General features: G+C 30.8%; 2 protein-coding genes across 2 annotated transcripts; both read left to right on the top strand.

Moving 5' to 3' along the window:
• The first annotated feature begins 948 nt into the window (after positions 1–948).
• Positions 949–6,193, top strand: LOC112779252 (polyadenylation and cleavage factor homolog 4). Its single transcript, XM_025823502.2, has 7 exons — positions 949–1,220; positions 2,457–2,716; positions 3,529–3,630; positions 3,724–3,987; positions 4,223–5,200; positions 5,280–5,818; positions 5,911–6,193. The coding sequence occupies exons 2-7, from the start codon at positions 2,468–2,470 to the stop codon at positions 5,993–5,995; spliced, it is 2,217 nt and encodes a 738-aa protein (XP_025679287.1). The 5' UTR covers positions 949–1,220; positions 2,457–2,467; the 3' UTR covers positions 5,996–6,193.
• A 7,578-nt stretch (positions 6,194–13,771) lies between these two features.
• LOC112779251 (coatomer subunit alpha-1) lies at positions 13,772–19,104 on the top strand. The gene is made up of 4 exons (XM_025823499.3): positions 13,772–13,993; positions 14,113–14,348; positions 15,031–15,525; positions 15,800–19,104. Exons 2-4 carry the CDS (start codon positions 14,141–14,143, stop codon positions 18,748–18,750), a joined length of 3,654 nt encoding a protein of 1,217 aa, XP_025679284.1. The 5' UTR covers positions 13,772–13,993; positions 14,113–14,140; the 3' UTR covers positions 18,751–19,104.
• The last annotated feature ends 2,544 nt before the right edge of the window (positions 19,105–21,648 follow it).

Raw genomic sequence — 21,648 nt, 5'->3', positions numbered from 1 at the left:
TTGTCAAAACTCAAAACTTCAAATATTTTAGATGCTTTAATAACTATTTGGTATAGAATCTACATATGGTCATCTAGTGTACAAATCAAATTTTATACAAATTTATAAATATTTTTTTTTGGTTGCATCTTTTTTTTGACGCGTGTTGCGTTCTTTTGCATAATGGTGCAGGAGATTCAGATATCTGACTATAACCCAAACAGAAAAAAGTTATGAAAAATAGAGTATTCTCAGATTGAAGCTTTTTTTGGTTTTGCTTTATGATGTTTTAAAATTTTTTAAAAAAAATCTGATATTTTTTCTATTAATTACTTAAAATACTATTTTATATAAATTATGTGTCTTGTTAATTATATTTTATTTAAAATAATTAATTTATACAAAATATAACATTTTTAAATAAAAATATAAAAAAATTATATTATATCATATATTAATATGTGTATAACTAAATTCTTTAAGAAATATAAAAAAATAAAAAAAAAGTAATTTTACATTTTTCACTCAATTAAAAAGTTTATTTTTGTTATAATATTTATGACATAAAAAACAAACTTATTTTTTTGTCTCCCTTCTTTTAGAAAAATTAACTTTTATTTTTGTTATAATATTGATTTTTTTTTTATTGAGAAGTGTTAGGGGTTAGTAACTTTTATGTTTTATAATTATCAATTGACCATTAATAATATTTTTATGGCCAATGAATAATAACTCAAATGGCATAATCATCCCATACTCAATTAAAAAATTGGAATTCGAGTCTCATATTTTGGTTAAAAAAAAATATTTTTTGGTATAAAATTAAATATAATAATATAGAATCATTCAATTTTTTTATATAATTAAATATTAGCCGACTTTTAAAAAAATTGCCCCAAGAGTCCAAGACTTTCCCTTTCTGATTAACTGCTCATATATATATATATATACACTCCTCCCCCTGTTCCAAATCCTTACGCCCAGACCTTCTCTTTGTCTGCCCAGACGCCCTTCCGCCGCCGTTTGTTTGCCGTTCACGTTCGCCTCTTCGTTCAGCCGTCGTCTTCCTTCGCGTTCTTCGCCGTTCACGTTCGCTCGGCCTTCACCGTTCTCGTTCACTCGCCGTTCACCGTTCGAGTTCGCATTCGCGTTCGTCTGGAAGCCACGTTGCTCTGCTTCAAACTCTGCGACCAACCCGCGCGCTCCACCTAGCCGTCGAACTGCTCTCCTTTGTCGCCGCCGTGAGTTCCCTAAACCCGCCACCAATACTCTACTTCAAACTCTGCAACTTCTGATTTCTATTACAATAAGTAACTATTTGATTTGGTAGTGGTTTGGATTTTTTTTCCATAGATTATACAATTGTTATGTTCTCTTCTCTATCACATTGATATTAAGTTTTGAATTCTCTTATTTCGTTTTAATTTTACCGCACTCAACATGTTTGATGAAATGCTTTTACCATAATTCTGGTTGGTTTTATAATTTCTAGCTTTTAGAAACTTAGTAAGTTGATTGCATTTGAAATTAAGAATAATTGGATCTTAGTAATAAGGAAATTTTAGGTGCACAAATAGCATCTTTGCAGAAAACATATTAGCATGATGATTCACTTGCATTAGTGTTCTTCTGTTAAATTTTAACTGTTATTGTGAACTTGTTAATTTGCTAATTGTTCTTGTGTTGTTGTTCTGTTGTTCTTCTGTTATCTTTAATTTTTTTTTTGTTTTTGTTGTGATTTTCTGTTCTTGGTTTAAGCTGTTCTTTGGTTTGGGTATTCTTCACTTTCCTGTAAGCTTAGCTTTTAATTCTGAGCATACACGTATCAAATCATTGTTTTCAGCAATGGTGATTTTTAGATATTTTTCGGGTTGCTTCGTTTTTAAATGTTCCTGTTGTGTTTTTGCTGTGATTTAAATGTTCTTTTGATTTTTTTTCCTAATTCCCAATCAGTGCTTGGTTGATTGGTTTTGCTCCCTGATTGTATTTGATGATAAATTTTAAATTGATAACTCTATTACTGCTTTACTGTCTGTTTCTATAGTTAAATTTTATTAAAGTTTCTTGGATTTGCACTGCCTATGTTACTGATTCACTGTTCCTTCATTGCTTTTTTTTGTTGTTAATCATTGTCATGAGCTTTGTTAAAATTGGGTTGAAAACTGTTAATCTTTCTTCATTTTTCACTGTTCTAACTTCTATTCTTATTAAAAAATTTGCAATTGGTGATCTTTTGATTTATTATATGCTTTATGTTTTCATTGTTCTGTTCTTATGAAGAAAAAATGTGCGATTAGTGATTGTATGATTCATGTTTTGATTACCGGTCCGGTTTTCAGAACCTTAATAAATAGTTATTTAGAGGCCACAGTCCTGTTTACATCTCATCCAATCTCATCTTCTCTCAATTCAATATAACTCCAGTTCTCCTTCGTCAAGGTTAAAAGTTCTCTAAAATTCTATTGCGCACCCATCAGCTACAATACAAATGGCGAATGGTATCACGCACGAGCCTTCTCCTTCCATGCTCGTGTACCGGTTTAACGCCTTACTTCCAAAGCGCCAAGGCTACCTCAAGGCTTTCTCTACCGAAGAAATTGTTCGGACGTATGGGCTATTGTTGTCAGAACTCACCTCCACTGTGAATCCCATCATTACCGATCTCACTATCATTGCCGGCCAGCAGACGAAACACGCCAAGGGCATCGCCGATGCCATTTGCAACCGGATTCTTGAGGTCTGTCTCCATTGCTGCAGAAAGTTATCACCTTTTCGCGCTATTTGTAACAAAAAAAACTCTACTTTTATCCCTCTATGGGCGTTGTTTCAATTTTGGCAGTTACCCATATATCAGCATTTAAGTTTTATTTTTCTTTTCCAATCTTAATTTATATTTTATTTTTTATTTGCTTTACGGGCTTATTTGTCCCATTTGTCCTTACTTTCAATTCCAACGGGCTTTATCGTTCCATTTGTCCTTGCCTTTGATTATTTGCGTGGGTTTTCCGCGAGAGAGAATGGATTCTAAATCATTAATTATTATTATTATTATTCAACTAAGAACAGAGAATTTTAGGATAACATAACTTCCCGCATAACTAGCAATTGGCACATGAATCCCGTAGAAAGGACGAAACTGAGTTTAAGACCCAAGAATAAAACAATGCATTTCAGGTCTTGACTGAACTGGAACGAAATTCGAAGCATACATGTGAAGTTGGGGCACGCCCTAGCTTTATCTCATATATTGATCTCAGGGGCAGAGTAATTAAGAACATGTGTTAAGGTTTAAGGTTTATCTTGTTAAGGTTGATTTTCAAGGATCACTTTCCCTACCGCCACATAAAAAAAAAAGGCATGATGAGAATTGTCTGTAAAGAAATTGTAAAGAATGGCTTTTTAAATGTTACTTTTGCTCCTGAGTTCTGATTTAGCAAACAACGATGCTGATATTTTTGCAGTAGAAAATTAATAAAGCTAAGCTATAATATTATTTAAGTCTCAGTTGTTTATATGGTTCCTCAATGGTTTAAATCTATCCTCTGCCAGGTGCCTGCTGATAAAAAACTTCCTTCTCTCTATCTTCTGGACAGTATTGTGAAGAATTTTGGCCAGGAATATGTTAAACACTTCTCTTTACGTCTACCTCAAGTAGGTTAATTAGAGCATGCTTATTTCTACTTATATTTCATTTTTATTTTATTCTGTTATTGAAAGATTGAAACAATTCTATTGTGTGCCAAGGTTTACTGCGAAGCATACAGGCAGGTCCAGCCCAATCTGCATTCTGTTCTGCAACGTCTCTTTGGTACCTGGTCAAAGATCTTCCCTCCCTCTGTCCTAAGCAATATTGAAGCTCAATTGCAATCTTCACCAGCAGTTAATAATCAACAACCCTTTGCTAATCACCTTGGGGCATATGATTTTCGTAGACCGATTCTTGGGGCACATGTTATTAAACCACAATCCTTGCAGCAGATGGAACACTCTAGTTCAATTATGGATAATGTAAGCTTTTGTGTGAAATATGTGTTGTATGCAAAAATATCAGTGATTTTGTTGATACATTAAGGCTGTTTGTCATGATTGATGAAAATAAAATATATATTGTGTGTCTCAACCTGAATGATGTGGCCTCCAAATTTTTGATAGAAAGGTGTCTGTTTATACCTGTTAATAGAAAGAGAGATCCTGCAGACAGATAAGCTGCATTCTGACAGTGTGTTGGTTTTCATCCTCACAGGTTGGTGGTGATAGGTTGGACTCAACGGGAACTGTAGGTAATACAAGAGAAGGAGGGTTGGATGAATGGCAGCAAAAGAGATTTTCTAGTGATGGTTGGAACATATTTCAAACTTCTAAGACTTGTAATCTCAATGATGAACAACAACGTCAAAGTCCAAGAGCTCTTATTGAGGCATATGGTTGTGACAAAGGCCATGAAATTCCTAGTACTAAGCTTTTGTTGGTGGAGCAGCATCCTGGCAGAAATGGTTTAGGGAGCAAGTTTCCATTGGCATCATGGCAGGACACTGAAGAAGAGGAGTTTGATTGGAAAGATATGAATCCAGGATTAGTAGACTGTAGTAGAAACAGCAGTTCTATGCAATCAAGTGTTAGATTCTCCAGGAAAAGGAAGTTATCTAATGATCTATCTAATTCTTCACAGTACCCCTTCAATATGGGGGCTGCTCCCCCTGCTTTCAATGCTCATGCTACTCGTCCTTCCGGCTTGAATCCAGCATTTCCATTGCAAAAACGTCCTAGGAGTCTGTTTGAACCAATAAACGTTAATAATAACACCAATGTGGGTCATGGTCCAAATAGAACTCTGTTTATGCATGACCAGTTGCCTAATCAACCTGGACCAATTTCCTCTAACCTGCAAAATCATGGACAAGCACCTCAACTACAGTTTCTTCCACCTCAAGTTCCATCTTCAACACAAATTAGTCATGGGAGCTCTTTGCAAGGACATGGTGCCTCAATAAGTATGCCCATCTCAAATCCATTACCTGATATGCAGGGCCAAAGTTTGCATTTACATGGGGGAACCTTGCCACCTTTACGTCCAAGCCTCCCAACTGCTCCATCACAAATAATGTCTCATCCCCATGGCGATGATTCGGTGACAAGTCAACCACCACCTGCATATCTTGATTTGATTAGTTCACTAGTGAACCACGGTGTGATCTCGGTAACCAATCCACCCACCGGACTGGTAACTATACTTTCATTAGTTTCCCTCCCTTTTTAGTTTGTTGATTTGAGATAGTAATTTAAATGAACTCGTGTTTTAGGATTCCATTGGGACGGAGTTCGATCCAGATATCTTGAAGGTTCGTCATGAAGGTGTAATCAGTGCCTTATACGGTGATCTTCCTAGACAATGCACGAGCTGCGGTCTCCGATTCAAAAGGCAAGATGAACACAGTAGACATATGGATTGGCATGTGACTAGGAACCGAATGTCAAAAAGCCGGAAGCAGAAGGGGTCTCAAAAGTGGTTTGCAAGTGGGAGCCTGTGGCTAAGTGGTGCAGAGGCTTCGGGAAAGGAATCGATTCCGGGGTCGTTGGTTCCCGAGGAGACAGGGGAAATGAAAGACGACGAAGAGTTAGGCGTTCCTGCTGAAGAGGATCAGAGTAGATGTGCACTGTGTGGAGAGGGATTCGATGAGTTTTACAGCCACGAAATGGATGAGTGGATGTATAGAGGAGCCACATACCTTAAGGCACCCATGGGAACAACATTGGCCACCATGGACAGACATCAACTAGGGCCCATTGTTCATTCCAAATGCAGATCTGACTCTGACTCTACTATGCCTTCAACCAACAGGTATTTGCTTCTTATATACCATCTTAGTTACATTATATTAGCTTCCTACTACTATTATTTACTCTTCTTCCTTGTTTCGTTTGTGTATGCAGTGAAGCTACCAAGAGAGTAGTAAGAGAAAAAGAATGCGGGTCGACCAAACATCAGTTTTGTGCACCCTTAATTAGGACTTACTAATACTTTTTAGGGTATAGTTGCGCTAGTAGTGTTCCCAATTTCTTGCCGTCAAATACTGTTAGTTGCTGTTGCTAGTTCTCTATTATTGTTCCGGTGGGAGACCCCGCTGTAGATTTCATTTATCAGTAAAATCACATTCACATTACATTACTGTATCATTTAATTCATTGAATTTAATAAAACCCTGCGTTCCAACAATTTTTATTAGTTTCGCTACTCATTTCGTTCTCAATTTGTATTTTTCTAGTTATCTACGATCCCAGTTCATACAAAATCGTGATTTTGTTTAATAGGTATATATAAAAAATAAAAAATATAGAAAAAACATAGACATTCAATAAAGTAAAAGCATATTATGTGTTGCTATATAAGAAAATGTTTTGATTTAGTAGCTTAACCATTCAAAAGTCTTGTTCGTTTGATTGGATTAAAAAAATAAGGCTACTTAACTGTAATAGAAAATTATGAGTTATGGCTAAAGTCACAGTTTTTATTATGAACATGGAAGATAATAAGAAATTATGGCAGGCATTGGTTCTTTTTATTTGTTTCTATTTTTCATTTCATTAAAAGGGAAGGTAATCTCTGTGTATTTTGGATGGGGTAGCAAAGAAAGGGGATCCAACTTATTTGTTTCTATTTTTCATTTCGTTAAAAGGGAAGGTAATCTTTGTGTATTTTGGATGGGTAGCGAAAAAAGGGGATCCAACGAGTGATAATTTGGAAGAATTTTTTTTATAAAGAAAAGAAAAAAGAAAAAGATGTAACGTACGTGTATTTAACATTTAAGCAATGTTATAATTTATTAATTTTTCAGATATCCAAATATAGGTTATTATTATGAAATAAAAATAGGGAGTGAATTCGATTATTAAGTGTGTGTTTGGATTACGGGAGTTTACATAAAATTAATTTTGTAAACTTAGATTTTGATGAAAAGTAAGTTTGTGTTAAGGTGATTTATTTTTGGCAATCTTTATATCAAAATGAATTATAGTAAAATAAATGTTGTTTGAATTACACTACTCAAAATCACTTTTAGATAAAAAATTACTAAAATAGACATCAACTTAAATAATTTTTGTATATGAATAATATCTAATATATCAATTATTTTTTTTACGGGAATAATGTATACTTTATTGAGTATTGATTTATTGTCCAAGTTTTTTTTATAAACTTTGTAGTATGTAAAAATAGTGATCTTATTTTTTATTATTATTTAAAAATTATTTATAATTTTTATTATATAATTAACTTAATTAATAATTTTTATTATTATTTTTCTACTAAAAAATATTAATTTATATTATTTATATATTTTTTTAATACTAATAAATAAGTAGGTATTTGCATTATTATATTTATTATCCTAGATAATGAGTTAAGTTACTTATTTTATATGTTAAATAATATAAATAATATCTTGTATCTTAAATTCATTAATATTAAGAGAAAAAAATTATTCAATAAATAATATAAATAGTTTTACAAAAAATAAAAAACTATTTATCATATATAATAATATTGATATATGTAGTGTTATGTATATATTAAGATTATTTATTTTACTTATGTGAGTGATTATTGTTATTTTTACTTTTTTTTTCATTATATTAATAAATAATATTTAAAACCAAAAGAGAGAAAAAACTATTAATTTTTTTCTTAATTTAAATTAAAAATATCTTATAAATATATCTAACTTTACATATATTGAATGTTATAATATTTAATAATATAATATTTATTATAACAATAACTCAAAATACTAATCTAAGATATATTTGGGTTTTTTAAGATTTTGAAGCAAGTAAGATTAACCTAGACTCATTGTTAAGGTACCAAATTCGACTTAGGTTCATTACGTTAAGACCCAATACAAATAAAATACATGTATCTCATTTCAAATAGGCTCAGATTGAATTTTTGTTTCTAGTTAGGTATGGTAATAGATACTTAGGAGAATGTGACAGACCCCTTTTCCGTCCGTCAATCCCGTTTAAAAAAAAAAAAGTCCCGTCTCCTCTCCATCTTCGCAAGTCCCTGTTATATTATCCCTTTAGAAAACGTAAATTCTCTCGGATATCTACGAATATTCTTTAAATTTTTTTGAGAACAATTAACAAAAAAATACATAATGTAATAATCATAAAATAATCAATTCAATATAATTCAACATAATTCACAACATATTTATTATGAAAAATAATATTTTTAAAAAAATGTAAAAATATATTCCAACATAATAACATAACATAATTTTTGGGACAATACTGAATAACATAGTGATAAACTTGAGAGAAGAGAAAATGAGTGAGAGACAGAGAGAGAAAAAATTGAGCTTGATAATAAGTTGGGAAGAAAAAGAAAGAATTTGAATTGGAGATAGAAATTAGGGTTACTAAATTTAAGAAATGAATTTATGTATATCTAAATTAGAATAAATCAGTAATCTTATATTCGTGTAGATTTAATGAATCCCATGGAGTGAGTACCTATGTCCTCGTCTCCATCCATTTTATATGGACGGGTTGTAATGATTTCACGAATCATGGGTTCCCATCTAACCCCAAATCGCGAGTAATCCCGGCAAATATCCATTTCAATTGGTTTTTTCATCATCTCTATTGCTAGCATTTGTTGGTTCGTGACATGGAGCTATTCCAGTCACTTAGTAAATTCTCAGATAACCAAAATCTAGGTTATGTCATTCTCGTAAAGTCACATGTATCATTATTACAACAATATTAATCTAAAACAAATGGATAAACACTAAATAAGTCACATTTTTCATATATATAACAATAACTAATATCATATATTATAATTTGTAAAATCATAATACTTTGAGAAGTGACGTATAGATAACTTAAATGTTGATCATTCTAAAAAATTTTAAAAACAATAAAAAATTAAAAAATTGTATATTGATCTATAATATTTTTTTTAGAAATTTATCCATAATCTATGATTAATAACTTTGGACATATATGTTATTTATCTTATATATTTTTTATTTTATAGAGATTTGTAATTTTTTTATCGACGATGATAGTTGCTATAGAGAGACTTTTATCTTTAAATGAATTATAGAAAAATTAAAAACAAAATTGGTTGATATTTTTTTGACAATTCATTCAGTTTTTAGTTTAAATTAAAATTAAATTATATATTTAATTTATATTTGTTTGTTTATCCTAATGATTATATATAATAGATAATATATTTAAGCATGTTTTCAAAGAAACTATTTAATTGTATATAATTAAAAGATAACCATAAAATTGAGACTAAGATAAAGTGAAACACAATAAACATATGAGGAGTAAAAATAAAATAAATAATTAAATATAAGGTAAAAAAATAATTAAAAAATATAGAAGAAGACAAAAAAGATAATACATGTAGTTGATAAAAAATACACTATAAAAAAAATTTAGTATAATCAACAAATATAAAATATGAAAGACAAAAATTAAGTTATGTTTTTATTAAAATTTTTGAAGAAAAACATTATGAAAAAAAATCTATTAATCAAATTTTGTGAAAATATTATAGAAAATTTTAAATATTAGTAAATAAAATAATAACTTCTTTAAGAACTAATAATCAAAATACATAAAAGCACATTCTCATTCATATATATAGAAAATAATAAGAGAATAATTTAAACTAAATTTATTTATTTTATTTTATTTATTTTTTATTTAATATTTATTAAATAATTTAATATTTATATTGGTCAAATAAAATAATTAATATAATTAATTATAATTAATGAATTTATCCTAGTGATATAACTGAAATATATTAAAACATTAAGAGTAAAATTAAAACTAAATGTTAAGAATAAAATTAAAATAAAATAATATTTGCTATTTTATAAAAATTTTTGTAATAAAAATCTCATTTATACACCTTTAAAATACATCACTTATTCATTTTAATAGTTGAATACAATGATATTTTTTATTAAAAATAAAAATTATGGTAAATATCACATATATTTGTTATTAAATTATATATAAATATTTTTTGAAGTATATCATTTTTATTATATAAAAATAACTTAGATACCTTTAAATATGATTATGATAATTAACTAAATATTATATATTTTTTAATAATTTATATTTAATAATTTACTTCTAATAATATATTTAATAATGTAACACTTAGTTTGTTGTATTTGTAAAATTTTTAATTATAATAAAAATATAAGATATGATGCAGAAAAAAATTAAAGTGACATAATTTTTTTATTAAAAAATATTTTTTGTTCATTTTTTATACATCTATCTATTTTTTAAAGTCATAAATTTTAATTGATATAAACTAATGACAGTTAAGTATACCAAAAAATAGTAACAATCAATAAAAAAAAATAAAATTTAAGTAAAACAAACATGTTCTAAAAAAATTGAAATAAAATAAAAGTCTCTAATCATGATCATTAATCATAACCATAATCATATATATTTATTTTAAAATGTATACTTAAAAAATTCAGAGTATTAATATCATGTATCTTTTATTTTTTTAATTTTAGATTATCACAAAGATTAGTTATTCTCTAATAATAACAATCTTTTTAAAAATAAACATAATTCAATGATCCTAAAAATATATAATAATTTTTAAAATAATAAAATAATATACAATTACCTAAAATATAATATTTATGTGACAACTGAAATTTAATTGCTAATATAAAAGTTATATATAATATCTTATCATAATCAAATAAGTGTTTAATAAAAGAATTTAATATTTATATAATATAATAAATAAATTAAAATTTGAACTTAATCGTAGTAAGTTTTCAAGTTTAGATTTTCATAAATTAAATTTTATTCTATTTTGTCAAAGTAAATGATGTAATAAAAAATTTATAAGGACATTATTGATGTTCAAATAATAAAAATAAAATCATATTAATTATATTTATACAATAATCTAAAATTATAAGGTTAAATATTCATCATATATATATATATATATATAAAAGTAGAAAATAATCTATTCATAAATAAAAAAATTTATTATTAAAAGTTAAATATGCAGATAAAAAATCAAATTATAACAATTATCTCTAAAATTTATTACTTAAATAATAAAAGTCATGTATTTATAATTCTATATAAATTAAATTATATTAAATTGTAAAATATTTAAATATCTAATTAATTAATTAATTAATTAATTATAATTAATTTGATTTAATAATTTAAAAATAAATTAAATAACACTTAGAAGTATGTCAATTTAAATAATTTAGATTGAAAATAAAAAAAACTAAATTATATAATATAACATAATATTTCTATAAGTTTTTTATAGATTTAATACCAAGATATTTATCATTATCTGTGGAATAATCTAATCTCACAAGAAAATTTTTTAAACTTAAAACTTTGTTTTTGTGAAAAAAATCACAATATTTATTTTAAAAAAAAAGGCATAAAAAATTTACTCACTATTATAATTTAGGATAAAATATATTTTTTGTCTTTAAAATTTGTCAAAAGTTTCAAAATATCCTTAAGTTTTATTTTGTTTTAATTTTATCCAAAAAATTTTTAATTTGCATAAAATATACTCCCAACAACTAAATTTTAAAAAAATTAATTAATATCAATATAACAATAATGCATGAAAATTATGCTTGATTTGCTTGTGTTGAGGTTGTTTTTATGAAATTGTTGTTAAATTGATCTTAATTTTTTTTTAAAATTAGCCACCATGGGTATATTTGATGCAAATCAAAAAATTTTCAGAAAAAATTTAAAAAAATATAAAATTTAGGAATATTTTTAAAACTTTTGTCAAACTTTAGGAACAAAAAATATACTTTATCCTATACTTTAAATAAAATATAAAATAGATATTAAACTAATTTTTTTAATAATTACTTAGTCACAAATACCCATGAGGCAGATGGAGTTTAAAAGCATACAAAGCAAATATAACATTTACACTTCTTACACTTTAGTATTGAGAAAATTTTAACTATTTATTTTTTTTATTAGCTATCTTTTTATCCATTCTGCACTTCATCTACAAATATGCCAAGTGCCAAATACATGCTTAAGCATTTTAAAATTTCATATATTCTTGTCGATTACAATATTATTCTATGTCCTCCAACAAAAACATCCATAATTTTTTTTATAAAAATTACTGAATAGAAGAACCGTTGATATAAAAAAAAAGATTTTTTTTAGCATATATGACCTTTTATGAAGACAAAATAAAAATGAAAGGTATGGAATAATATTATGTATATTTAAGTTAATTTTAATTTTTTTAATAATCAGATTTATTACGATATAACCAATAAATAATGATAGTTGATACGGATTTAATATGTTTCGAGTATAATATACGTTTTACTATGTTTTATGAAACAATATTAATTTTAATTTATATATTTTTTATTATTGGGTATTAAAAATAAATAATATTTGTATTATTAATATTTTTTTATCTTTCCTCAATTTCAACCATGATTAGGCCCAAAAACTCATCCACCTCGTTAAAAATAAATGTAATATAATTTTTGAAAAAATATAATCTCATAGTGTTATACATTGGCATAATTATAAGAAAATTAACTTTAGCGAGTTAATGATATGGTGTTTGGTCATCATAGAAGTATTTTTACACAGATTTATCAATAAATTATATATGACTTTTGATGAGAATAATATATTCAACATGGATGTTATTTGTTAGGTAAAAGATAACAGATTGACAAAGAAAATTCATTTTAATTGGTGTATATCATTTTAACAAATATTCTTCTATCTAATACTATAAAAATATACATTGATAACAGTAGAATGCTTAAATTGGGATATTTTTGGATTATAGTATTCGTCAAACAACACCATCAATAAAACATTCATCCATGTTTTTTTTATTTTGAGTAGATTTATGCATAAAAGAAATTACACATAAAAAAAAAAAGAGTTAAAATAGTAAGAGTGATAATCATTTTGTTTGGCCATCTATATATAAAAGACTAGAAAATTATGATTATCTAACAAAATTAATTTGTATTTATTGCATTCAATTTGAATAAATAAAAAATCATCTTATTTTATCCTTAATTCACATGATTTGAATTTGACTCAATACATATAATTTGATTTGATTTAATTATTAGTTAAAAATATCTCAGTTGTCTATTTTATTCATAAATCTATTATTTTAATGACTAATAAATTAGTCAAATCAATTAATTAATATACATAATTAGTATAATTAATTTTGTTTAAAAAATTAAAAGAAATAAATTAAATAATACTATCAGAACATTAAAAGAAATAAATTAAAAAATATTACGAAAACAAATTGATATAAATGATAATAAATCATGTGATATTTGAATATATAATTAAATCAATTAATTGATATAATTAATTGATTATAATAAATTGTATTTAACGAACTAAAAGAAATAAATCAAAAAATACTTTTAGAAGCATGTTACGTCAGTTCTATCATTAAGTGTAAAAATATTTATATAGATAAAATAAATATCTATTGAACTAGTGTAAAAATAATCCTAAGAAAAAAATAATAGTAAAAATTAGTTTTCAATGACTTTAAAAAAAAAAATTTAAGTATTAAAATTTTTTTTTTACTTATTTTAAAAATAAAATATTGTTGGTTTTAAAAAAAAAAATATTTTTTAATAAATATACTTTTAGAAAAATATATTTAAACATATTTAAAATTGAATAAATTCACTCAAAAAAGTAAAAAACCATTCCAAAGAAACACGAAGTAATTTGACATGTGTTGAAGAGTTTCATGTAATACAAAATTTTGATGGTAAAAATAAGAGCAAGGTGACTGACCCAAGTTCTTAGATCTAAGCTCCACACTATTCAAACCCCTTTCTCCTTCATTTCTCTTCCCATTTTGGATCTGAACTTGTTCTTCTTCCCTCTTCTCTCCACGCATGCATTAGCCCTAACCTCATCTCAGGTAACTAACTCCTACTCTCCCTTCCCCTCAACTCTTCAATTCTTCAATTTCCACTTTCACTACATACTTCGCTCGATCGATCCATCGCTTCGATTTCATTTGACGGTGTTTCCTCGCAGAGGAGATCGCTAGTTTCCATTGGAGAAGATGCTGACTAAGTTCGAGACGAAGAGTAACAGAGTGAAGGGCCTCAGCTTCCACCCCAAGAGGCCATGGATCCTCGCCAGTCTTCACAGTGGAGTTATCCAGCTATGGGATTACCGCATGGGAACCCTAATTGACAAGTTCGACGAGCACGATGGTCCTGTTCGAGGGGTTCATTTCCACTACTCTCAGCCTCTATTCGTTTCCGGAGGTTGCTCATAACCCTTGATTCATTACGATTTCCTTGTTCTAGATTACTTTCCATGCTCTGTTTTTTCTGCTTTTTCATCTGCATCTGTGTTCCATTGAGTTTTTGTGGATCTGTGATTGTTTAATGCCATATTGTTTGTTCTTTTGTCCTACCGTAGATCCATTTAAATGGGTCGGGAGAGTAAGAGAGGGAGGGTTGTGAAAAAGATTGGCTTTTGATAGAATACTAGTTTCATCCTTTTTTTTTTAATACTGTTTGATGGTTGTTGTGTTTTGTGTGTCGAGGCATGAAGAGGAAGAAGTTTATGTAGTCTATCTCTTTGGATCTGATACTTGGTAATATACTAATATGTTGCACCAATACAAATATGATTATTAAATGATATAAGTTTGTTTAAGTGTAGAACACAAATACAGAGATATAAATTAAATATGTATGTATACATTTCTAAACAACAAAAAATTCAAATAGAGTACAAAAATATTTAAAGATGAAACTTCGTTAGGTATACAAGAGAAAAGGTATCGTCACAATGTTGATGTGTTTTTTGCTTTCAACTATAGAATGTGCTATGATAGTATAGATCGTATCTTGTTCTAATCATTGGGGTTTTCGTGTGATTCTATTTCCGACAGTCTTCTTTCTGTTTTTTTTTTTTTTTTTTAATTTCCCCATTGGGCAGGTGATGATTACAAGATTAAGGTTTGGAATTACAAGCTGCATAGGTGTTTGTTCACTCTTCTAGGACACCTTGATTATATTCGTACGGTGCAATTTCATCATGAGAACCCATGGATTGTGAGTGCGAGTGATGATCAGACCATTCGCGTTTGGAACTGGCAGTCACGTACCTGTATATCTGTTTTAACTGGCCATAATCATTATGTTATGTGTGCCTTGTTCCATCCAAAGGAGGACCTTGTTGTGTCGGCCTCTCTGGATCAGACTGTTCGTGTTTGGGATATTTCTTCTCTCAAGAGAAAAAATGCGTCTCCTGCTGATGACCTACTGCGGCTGAGTCAGATGAACACAGATCTTTTTGGCGGTATTGATGCAGTTGTTAAGTATGTGTTGGAAGGTCATGACCGGGGAGTCAATTGGGCTTCATTTCATCCTACACTGCCTCTTATTGTTTCGGGAGCAGATGATCGGCAAGTAAAGCTTTGGAGGATGAATGGTAAAATATGAAACCACTTGGTCTTAGTTACACTGAGGATATCCCTGTCTTTCCATATCTTATTTTAAATATTGAGCTGATCTGAATTCCTTATAATATCATTGCTTTTCTAATAATTGTGCAGAGGAACATAGATATATTTATTTTGAGCTAAATTTTATGTCTAGCCTCGGTTGATGGATGCTTGAAATATTGTAGACTATGCTGTATAGGGAAAAAGAAACTTGATACCATTTAAATTTATGCTACTTATAAAATATTTCTCTCTTTTCAGACACAAAGGCATGGGAAGTGGACACTTTGAGAGGACACATGAATAATGTTTCATGTGTAATGTTCCATGCAAAACAGGATATTATAGTCTCAAATTCTGAAGATAAAAGTATTCGTATATGGGATGCAACAAAGCGAACGGGAGTTCAAACATTCCGCCGAGAGCATGACCGGTTTTGGATTCTGGCAGCCCATCCTGAAATGAACCTGTTGGCAGCTGGTCATGACAGTGGCATGATTGTTTTCAAGCTGGAGAGAGAAAGGCCAGCATTTGTAGTCAGTGGGGATACGTTGTTCTACACAAAAGAACGGTTCTTGTGTTCTTATGAATTCTCCACTCAAAGAGACACACAAATCCTTCCATTTCGAAGACCAGGCTCCCTAAGCTTGAATCAAAGTCCTAAGACTCTTTCCTACAGCCCAACTGACAATGCATTTCTTCTGTGTTCAGATGTGGATGGTGGATCTTATGAGTTATATTGCATAACAAAGGACAGCTATGGTAGGGGTGATTTGCAGGATGCTAAAAAAGGTCATGGAGGATCAGCAGTCTTTGTGTCCCGGAATCGGTTTGCCGTGCTTGAGAAGAGCAACAATCAAGTCCTTATAAAAAATTCAAAGAATGAGACTGTTAAAAAAAGTGCCCTTCCAATTGCCACTGATGCAATATTCTATGCAGGAACTGGGAACGTACTGTGTAGATCAGAGGATAGGGTTGTAATATTTGATCTTCAGCAGAGGATTGTTCTTGGTGAACTTCAGACCCCATTCATCAAATATGTTGTCTGGTCCAATGACATGGAACATGTTGCTTTGCTCAGCAAACATGCCATTATAATTGCCAGCAAGAAACTTGTGCACCAATGTACACTCCACGAGACAATCCGTGTAAAAAGTGGAGCCTGGGATGATAATGGAGTTTTCATTTATACAACACTGAACCACATTAAATACTGTCTTCCCAATGGAGATAGTGGGATAATAAAAACACTGGACATTCCGATTTATATCACAAAGGTTTCTGGAAACACAATCTTTTGCTTGGATCGTGATGGAAAAAGCAGAGCAATAATTATTGATGCAACCGAGTATATTTTTAAGCTTTCCCTCTTGAAGAAGAGATATGATCATGTCATGAACATGATAAGGAACTCACAGCTCTGTGGACAAGCCGTGATTGCTTATCTCCAACAGAAGGGCTTTCCCGAGGTTGCACTCCATTTTGTGAAAGATGAGAGGATTCGTTTCAATTTGGCTTTAGAGAGTGGGAACATTCAAACTGCAGTTGCATCAGCTACAGCAATTGATGAGAAAGATCACTGGTATCGTTTGGGGGTTGAGGCTCTTCGCCAAGGCAATGCTGGCATAGTAGAGTATGCTTACCAGAGGACAAAAAATTTTGAGCGATTATCTTTCTTGTATCTTGTCACTGGTAACTTGGAGAAACTCTCAAAGATGTTGAAAATAGCTGAAGTTAAGAATGATGTGATGGGCCAGTTTCACAATGCTTTATATTTGGGTGATGTTCGAGAACGTGTTAAGATCTTGGAGAATGTAAGCCATTTGCCCCTTGCTTACATCACTGCATCAGTCCATGGCCTGCATGATGTTGCTGAGCGGCTTGCGGCTGAACTGGGAGATGATGTTCCATCTTTGCCGGAGGGAAAAGTTCCATCTCTCTTGATGCCGCCATCACCTGTCATGTGTGGAAGTGATTGGCCCCTCCTTAGGGTCATGCGAGGCATGTTTGATGGTGCATTTGACAATGCAGGTAGGGGAGTTGCTGATGAAGAAGAGTATGAAGCTGCTGATGCAGATTGGGGCGAGGAGCTTGACATTGTTGATGTGGATGGCGTACAGAATGGAGATGTTGCTGCTATCCTGGAGGATGGAGAAGTAGCTGAAGAAAATGATGAAGAAGGTGGATGGGAGATGGAAGATTTAGGTCTGGGCCCTGAAGAGGACACCCCAAGAGCTGCTAATAGCGCTTCTTCCGTTTTTGTGACTCCGACACCTGGTATGCCAGTAAGCCAGATATGGATTCAGAAATCATCTCTTGCTGCTGATCACGCAGCTGCTGGAAATTTTGAGACTGCAATGAGGTTATTGAACCGGCAGCTTGGAATAAGAAATTTTACCCCCTTGAGATCTATGTTTATTGATCTCCATAGTGGCAGTCATTCGTATCTGCGTGCATTTTCTTCTGCTCCAGTCATATCACTTGCTATTGAAAGAGGCTGGACCGAGTCAGCCAGTGCTAATGTGAGGGGCCCACCAGCACTTCCTTTCAAATTCTCTCAACTTGATGAAAAGCTTAGAGCTGGTTATAAGTTAACTACTGCTGGAAAATTCACCGAGGCTCTTCGGACATTTGTTAATATTCTTCATACAATTCCTTTAGTGGTCGTTGAGTCAAGGAGGGAAGTGGATGAGGTGAAGGAACTGATTATCATAGTCAAAGAATATGTTTTGGGTCTGCAGATGGAACTGAAGAGAAGGGAAATCAGGGACAATCCCGCAAGACAGCAGGAACTTGCAGCTTATTTCACTCACTGCAACCTTCAGACACCTCACTTGAGGTTAGCCTTGCAGAATGCCATGACCGTCTGTGTCAAGGCAAAGAACCTTGCAACAGCTTATAACTTTGCCAGGAGGCTACTTGAAACAAATCCCACTGTTGAAAGCCAAACAAAGGCAGCAAGGCAAGTGATTGCAGTTGCAGAAAGAAGTATGACTGATACAACAGAGTTGAACTATGATTTCAGAAACCCATTCGTAATTTGCGGTGCAACCTATGTGCCAATCTATCGCGGACAGAAGGATGTCTCTTGCCCATATTGTACTTCCCGATTTGTGCCAAGCCAGAAGGGGGAGCTGTGTACTGTTTGTGATCTTGCGGTGGTAGGGGAAGATGCTTCTGGACTGCTTTGTTCGCCTTCCCAGATACGTTGATTTGAGCTGTATGACCAGGAACATTTTTCTCAAATCTCGTTTCAGGTAAATTTACAGCACTAGATAGGTCCTCTTTAATAGATCTATATTTCTCATGGCACTGTTGTAGAAGCTAGAAATTGTCAGGAGGAAGTAATTCACTTTTTTGCATTCCCTTGTGCTTAGTTTAGTTGCCAGTTATTTTCATTGTAATAAATACATTTCGTATCCTGAGGGGTGGTTTTAAGTTTTTTCATACACAAAGTGAAAGGTTGTACTTAGATTAAGATTTGCAATTTGTAGTTCTATCTAGTAAGGTGGTACATATTAATTTGCGCTTTGGGGTTCACTAAGAAAAAAGAAATGTTGTTACCACTTCGTTTGAGCTTTTGTTTGATTGTGTATTGACTTGTGGCTCTGCATATTTTCTTGTGTTGCAGTTAATTCTTTGTGGATTTTGTCAACTAATGTCCTTGTTATTTTTTTTTTCCCTTTCAATAAATAAGTTTTGACAGTAAGCACCCTAACAAGTACGGCGTTTGTCCTAATCCTGTTCTTTAACGTCGTGTGTTTTGACCTATGATGCATGTAGGGGTGGCAATATGTATCCTAACCGCGGGTACCCAATCCGATCCCACCCGTTCGGGTAAGGTTGCCAACTCGATCCGCAACGGGTAGGGTAGAGTGCGGGTAGGATTCTCGTGCGGGTCGGGTAGGGTGCGAGTTGAGCTCAACCCAACCCGACCAACTCGCACTCTATATATGTTTATATTATATACTTATATAAAAATATGTTTTAAGTGAATGTTGAATCAAAGACCTCTTACTAAATGCGAAAGATCCTTAGTCACTAAAAGAAAATCATTAATTGATAATTTAATATTTTTTTTTACATAAAAATCAGTTCTATTTTAAATTATCATCAAGTTATATAATAATGTTGTATATTTTTTGTAATCCGCGGGTAGAATCGGGTACCCGCGGGTTAAGAGCGGATAGGGTTAGGGTTGGGATATTCTCAACCCGCGAGTAGGGTTAGGGGTGGATCCAAATCCTATCCTATCCTATCCTACCCATTGCCACCCTTAGATGCATGGACAGGGATATGCGAACATGTGAATTTAAATTATAATTTAAATTATAAGACACATGAGAACATGTGAATTTAAATTATAATTTAAATTATAAGACACATGAGTACGGTATATATATATAAAATATTTTTTTAGATAAATTGTAATAATATTTTAATATTCTATTGATATTAAAATATAAATTAAATTTTTAATTATTTTTAATATTTTTTAATTATATAAAATATTTAAATATTTTTTGTTTTAATAATATATATTATTTTTAAATTTATTTTATGAATACATATTAAGAATAAGGTTAGATATGTTGACATGTGATGATATTTAGATATGTTCAAATATGTTTGGAGAATAATTTTTACTTTTTTATCAAGACATAGTTTAGACACAGAAGATACGCGTGTCGGACGAGTGTCGATGAATGTTGTGTTTAAAATGTATTCGTGCACACGAATACGATAAATCTGAGAAGGATCCGAACTTCATAGGGACGAGTATTTCTAACTTAATTGTTCTGTTACGGCTTCCTTTGAAATTGTTCTATAGTTCAAATGTAAAGTTAATATATATATATATATATATATATACCATTTTAATTTTGAAGTGAACCATTTTAATTTTGAAGTTATGCACGAAACCTCAATTAGGTAATGATTTATTCGATTCTTCTTGGGCTTTCTATTAACAGAAGATGGTCTTAGTCTCTCTCATGTATGATTCAACACATTAACTAACTTGGGTTGGTCGAACGGTCAGCTCACTCGTCTGTTTAAGCAAGTGTCGAAGGTTCGAATTCAGCTTTGTGCATGCAGCAATTCATTGGCCAGCAGCTGGTCTGGAATTTAAAGTCCACAAACTAACCGGCAAGTGCACCGAGTCGTACTAAATAGTACCTCAAGTGAATGAGGGTCGGTCCCACGAGGATTGATGGACTAAGCAACAATGATTGCGTAATTTACTTAGTTAGACAAAAAAAATGGTGTTATAAGAGTTCAAAAGCATTAACAGTAAATTCAGAATATCAGAAAGCAAACAGTAAATTGGTGTGAATAATATGGGCGAAAATAGTTAAGGTTTCAGAGATATTTATCTTTCGGATTAACTTTTCTTACCAACTATTTTAATCATGCAAGATTCAATTCATGTCAAACTATATGTGACTAAACCCTAATTCCTTAGACCTTTTTAATCTCCTCTATCTTTCCTCAACTGCTAATTCCTTGGTCGCTTGATTTCAATTAGAGGGTTAAGTTGAATTCTAGTTTATATGCCACAGAAATCCTAATTATCCAAATATAAGATGATTATATGTCACGTATCCCGTTAAGTTCGGATAATTAGAAATTTAGGAGAAATTGTTTTCAAGCTGTTGTTCAAGTAAAGAGTTTTTTCAAGTTTTACAAGAACTCAATTAGAACAAGTGTCATACTTCCGTTCCACCCAGATTCATAAGATAAAGAACGAAAACAATTCTTGAAATTGAAATCAATACATGAATTAAAATAGAACAGTAATAGTATTAATCTATAGAATAAACAGAACTCCTAACCTTAACAGTGGAGGTTTAATTGCTCGTGGTTTAGAGAGAAAACTAGGGTTCTAAAAAACTGTAAAGTGCGGAATGAGGTATAAGAGAAGAGAGGAGCTCGAAGGGCTGATTCTTTTTCTTTTTATATCTAATCCTACTTAATGTAAAATATATTTTTTAAAATTAAATAATATCTTTTCCTAATTATAATTAGAATAAATGTTTGAGCTCTTCGTGTAGGCCATGATGAATGAGTGGGGACCATTGCCTTTCATAGGAGTGGCGCCTAACTTGAGA

This window comes from Arachis hypogaea, chromosome 19 (genome assembly GCF_003086295.3).
Source record: "Arachis hypogaea cultivar Tifrunner chromosome 19, arahy.Tifrunner.gnm2.J5K5, whole genome shotgun sequence".
NCBI classification, from domain to species: domain Eukaryota; kingdom Viridiplantae; phylum Streptophyta; class Magnoliopsida; order Fabales; family Fabaceae; genus Arachis; species Arachis hypogaea.
The sequence above is the reverse complement of the archived record's forward strand: the minus strand, read 5'-3'. Positions and strand labels throughout refer to the sequence as shown.

Coding starts and splice junctions, on each gene's coding strand:
- LOC112779252 (XM_025823502.2), top strand. CDS start 2,468: ATGGCGAATGGTATCACGCACGAGCCTTCTCCTTCCATGCTCGTGTAC. Junction 2,717..3,528: donor TTTGCAACCGGATTCTTGAG/GTCTGTCTCCAT, acceptor ATCCTCTGCCAG/GTGCCTGCTGATAAAAAACT. Junction 3,988..4,222: donor CTAGTTCAATTATGGATAAT/GTAAGCTTTTGT, acceptor TCATCCTCACAG/GTTGGTGGTGATAGGTTGGA.
- LOC112779251 (XM_025823499.3), top strand. CDS start 14,141: ATGCTGACTAAGTTCGAGACGAAGAGTAACAGAGTGAAGGGCCTCAGC. Junction 14,349..15,030: donor GCCTCTATTCGTTTCCGGAG/GTTGCTCATAAC, acceptor CCCATTGGGCAG/GTGATGATTACAAGATTAAG. Junction 15,526..15,799: donor AAAGCTTTGGAGGATGAATG/GTAAAATATGAA, acceptor CTCTCTTTTCAG/ACACAAAGGCATGGGAAGTG.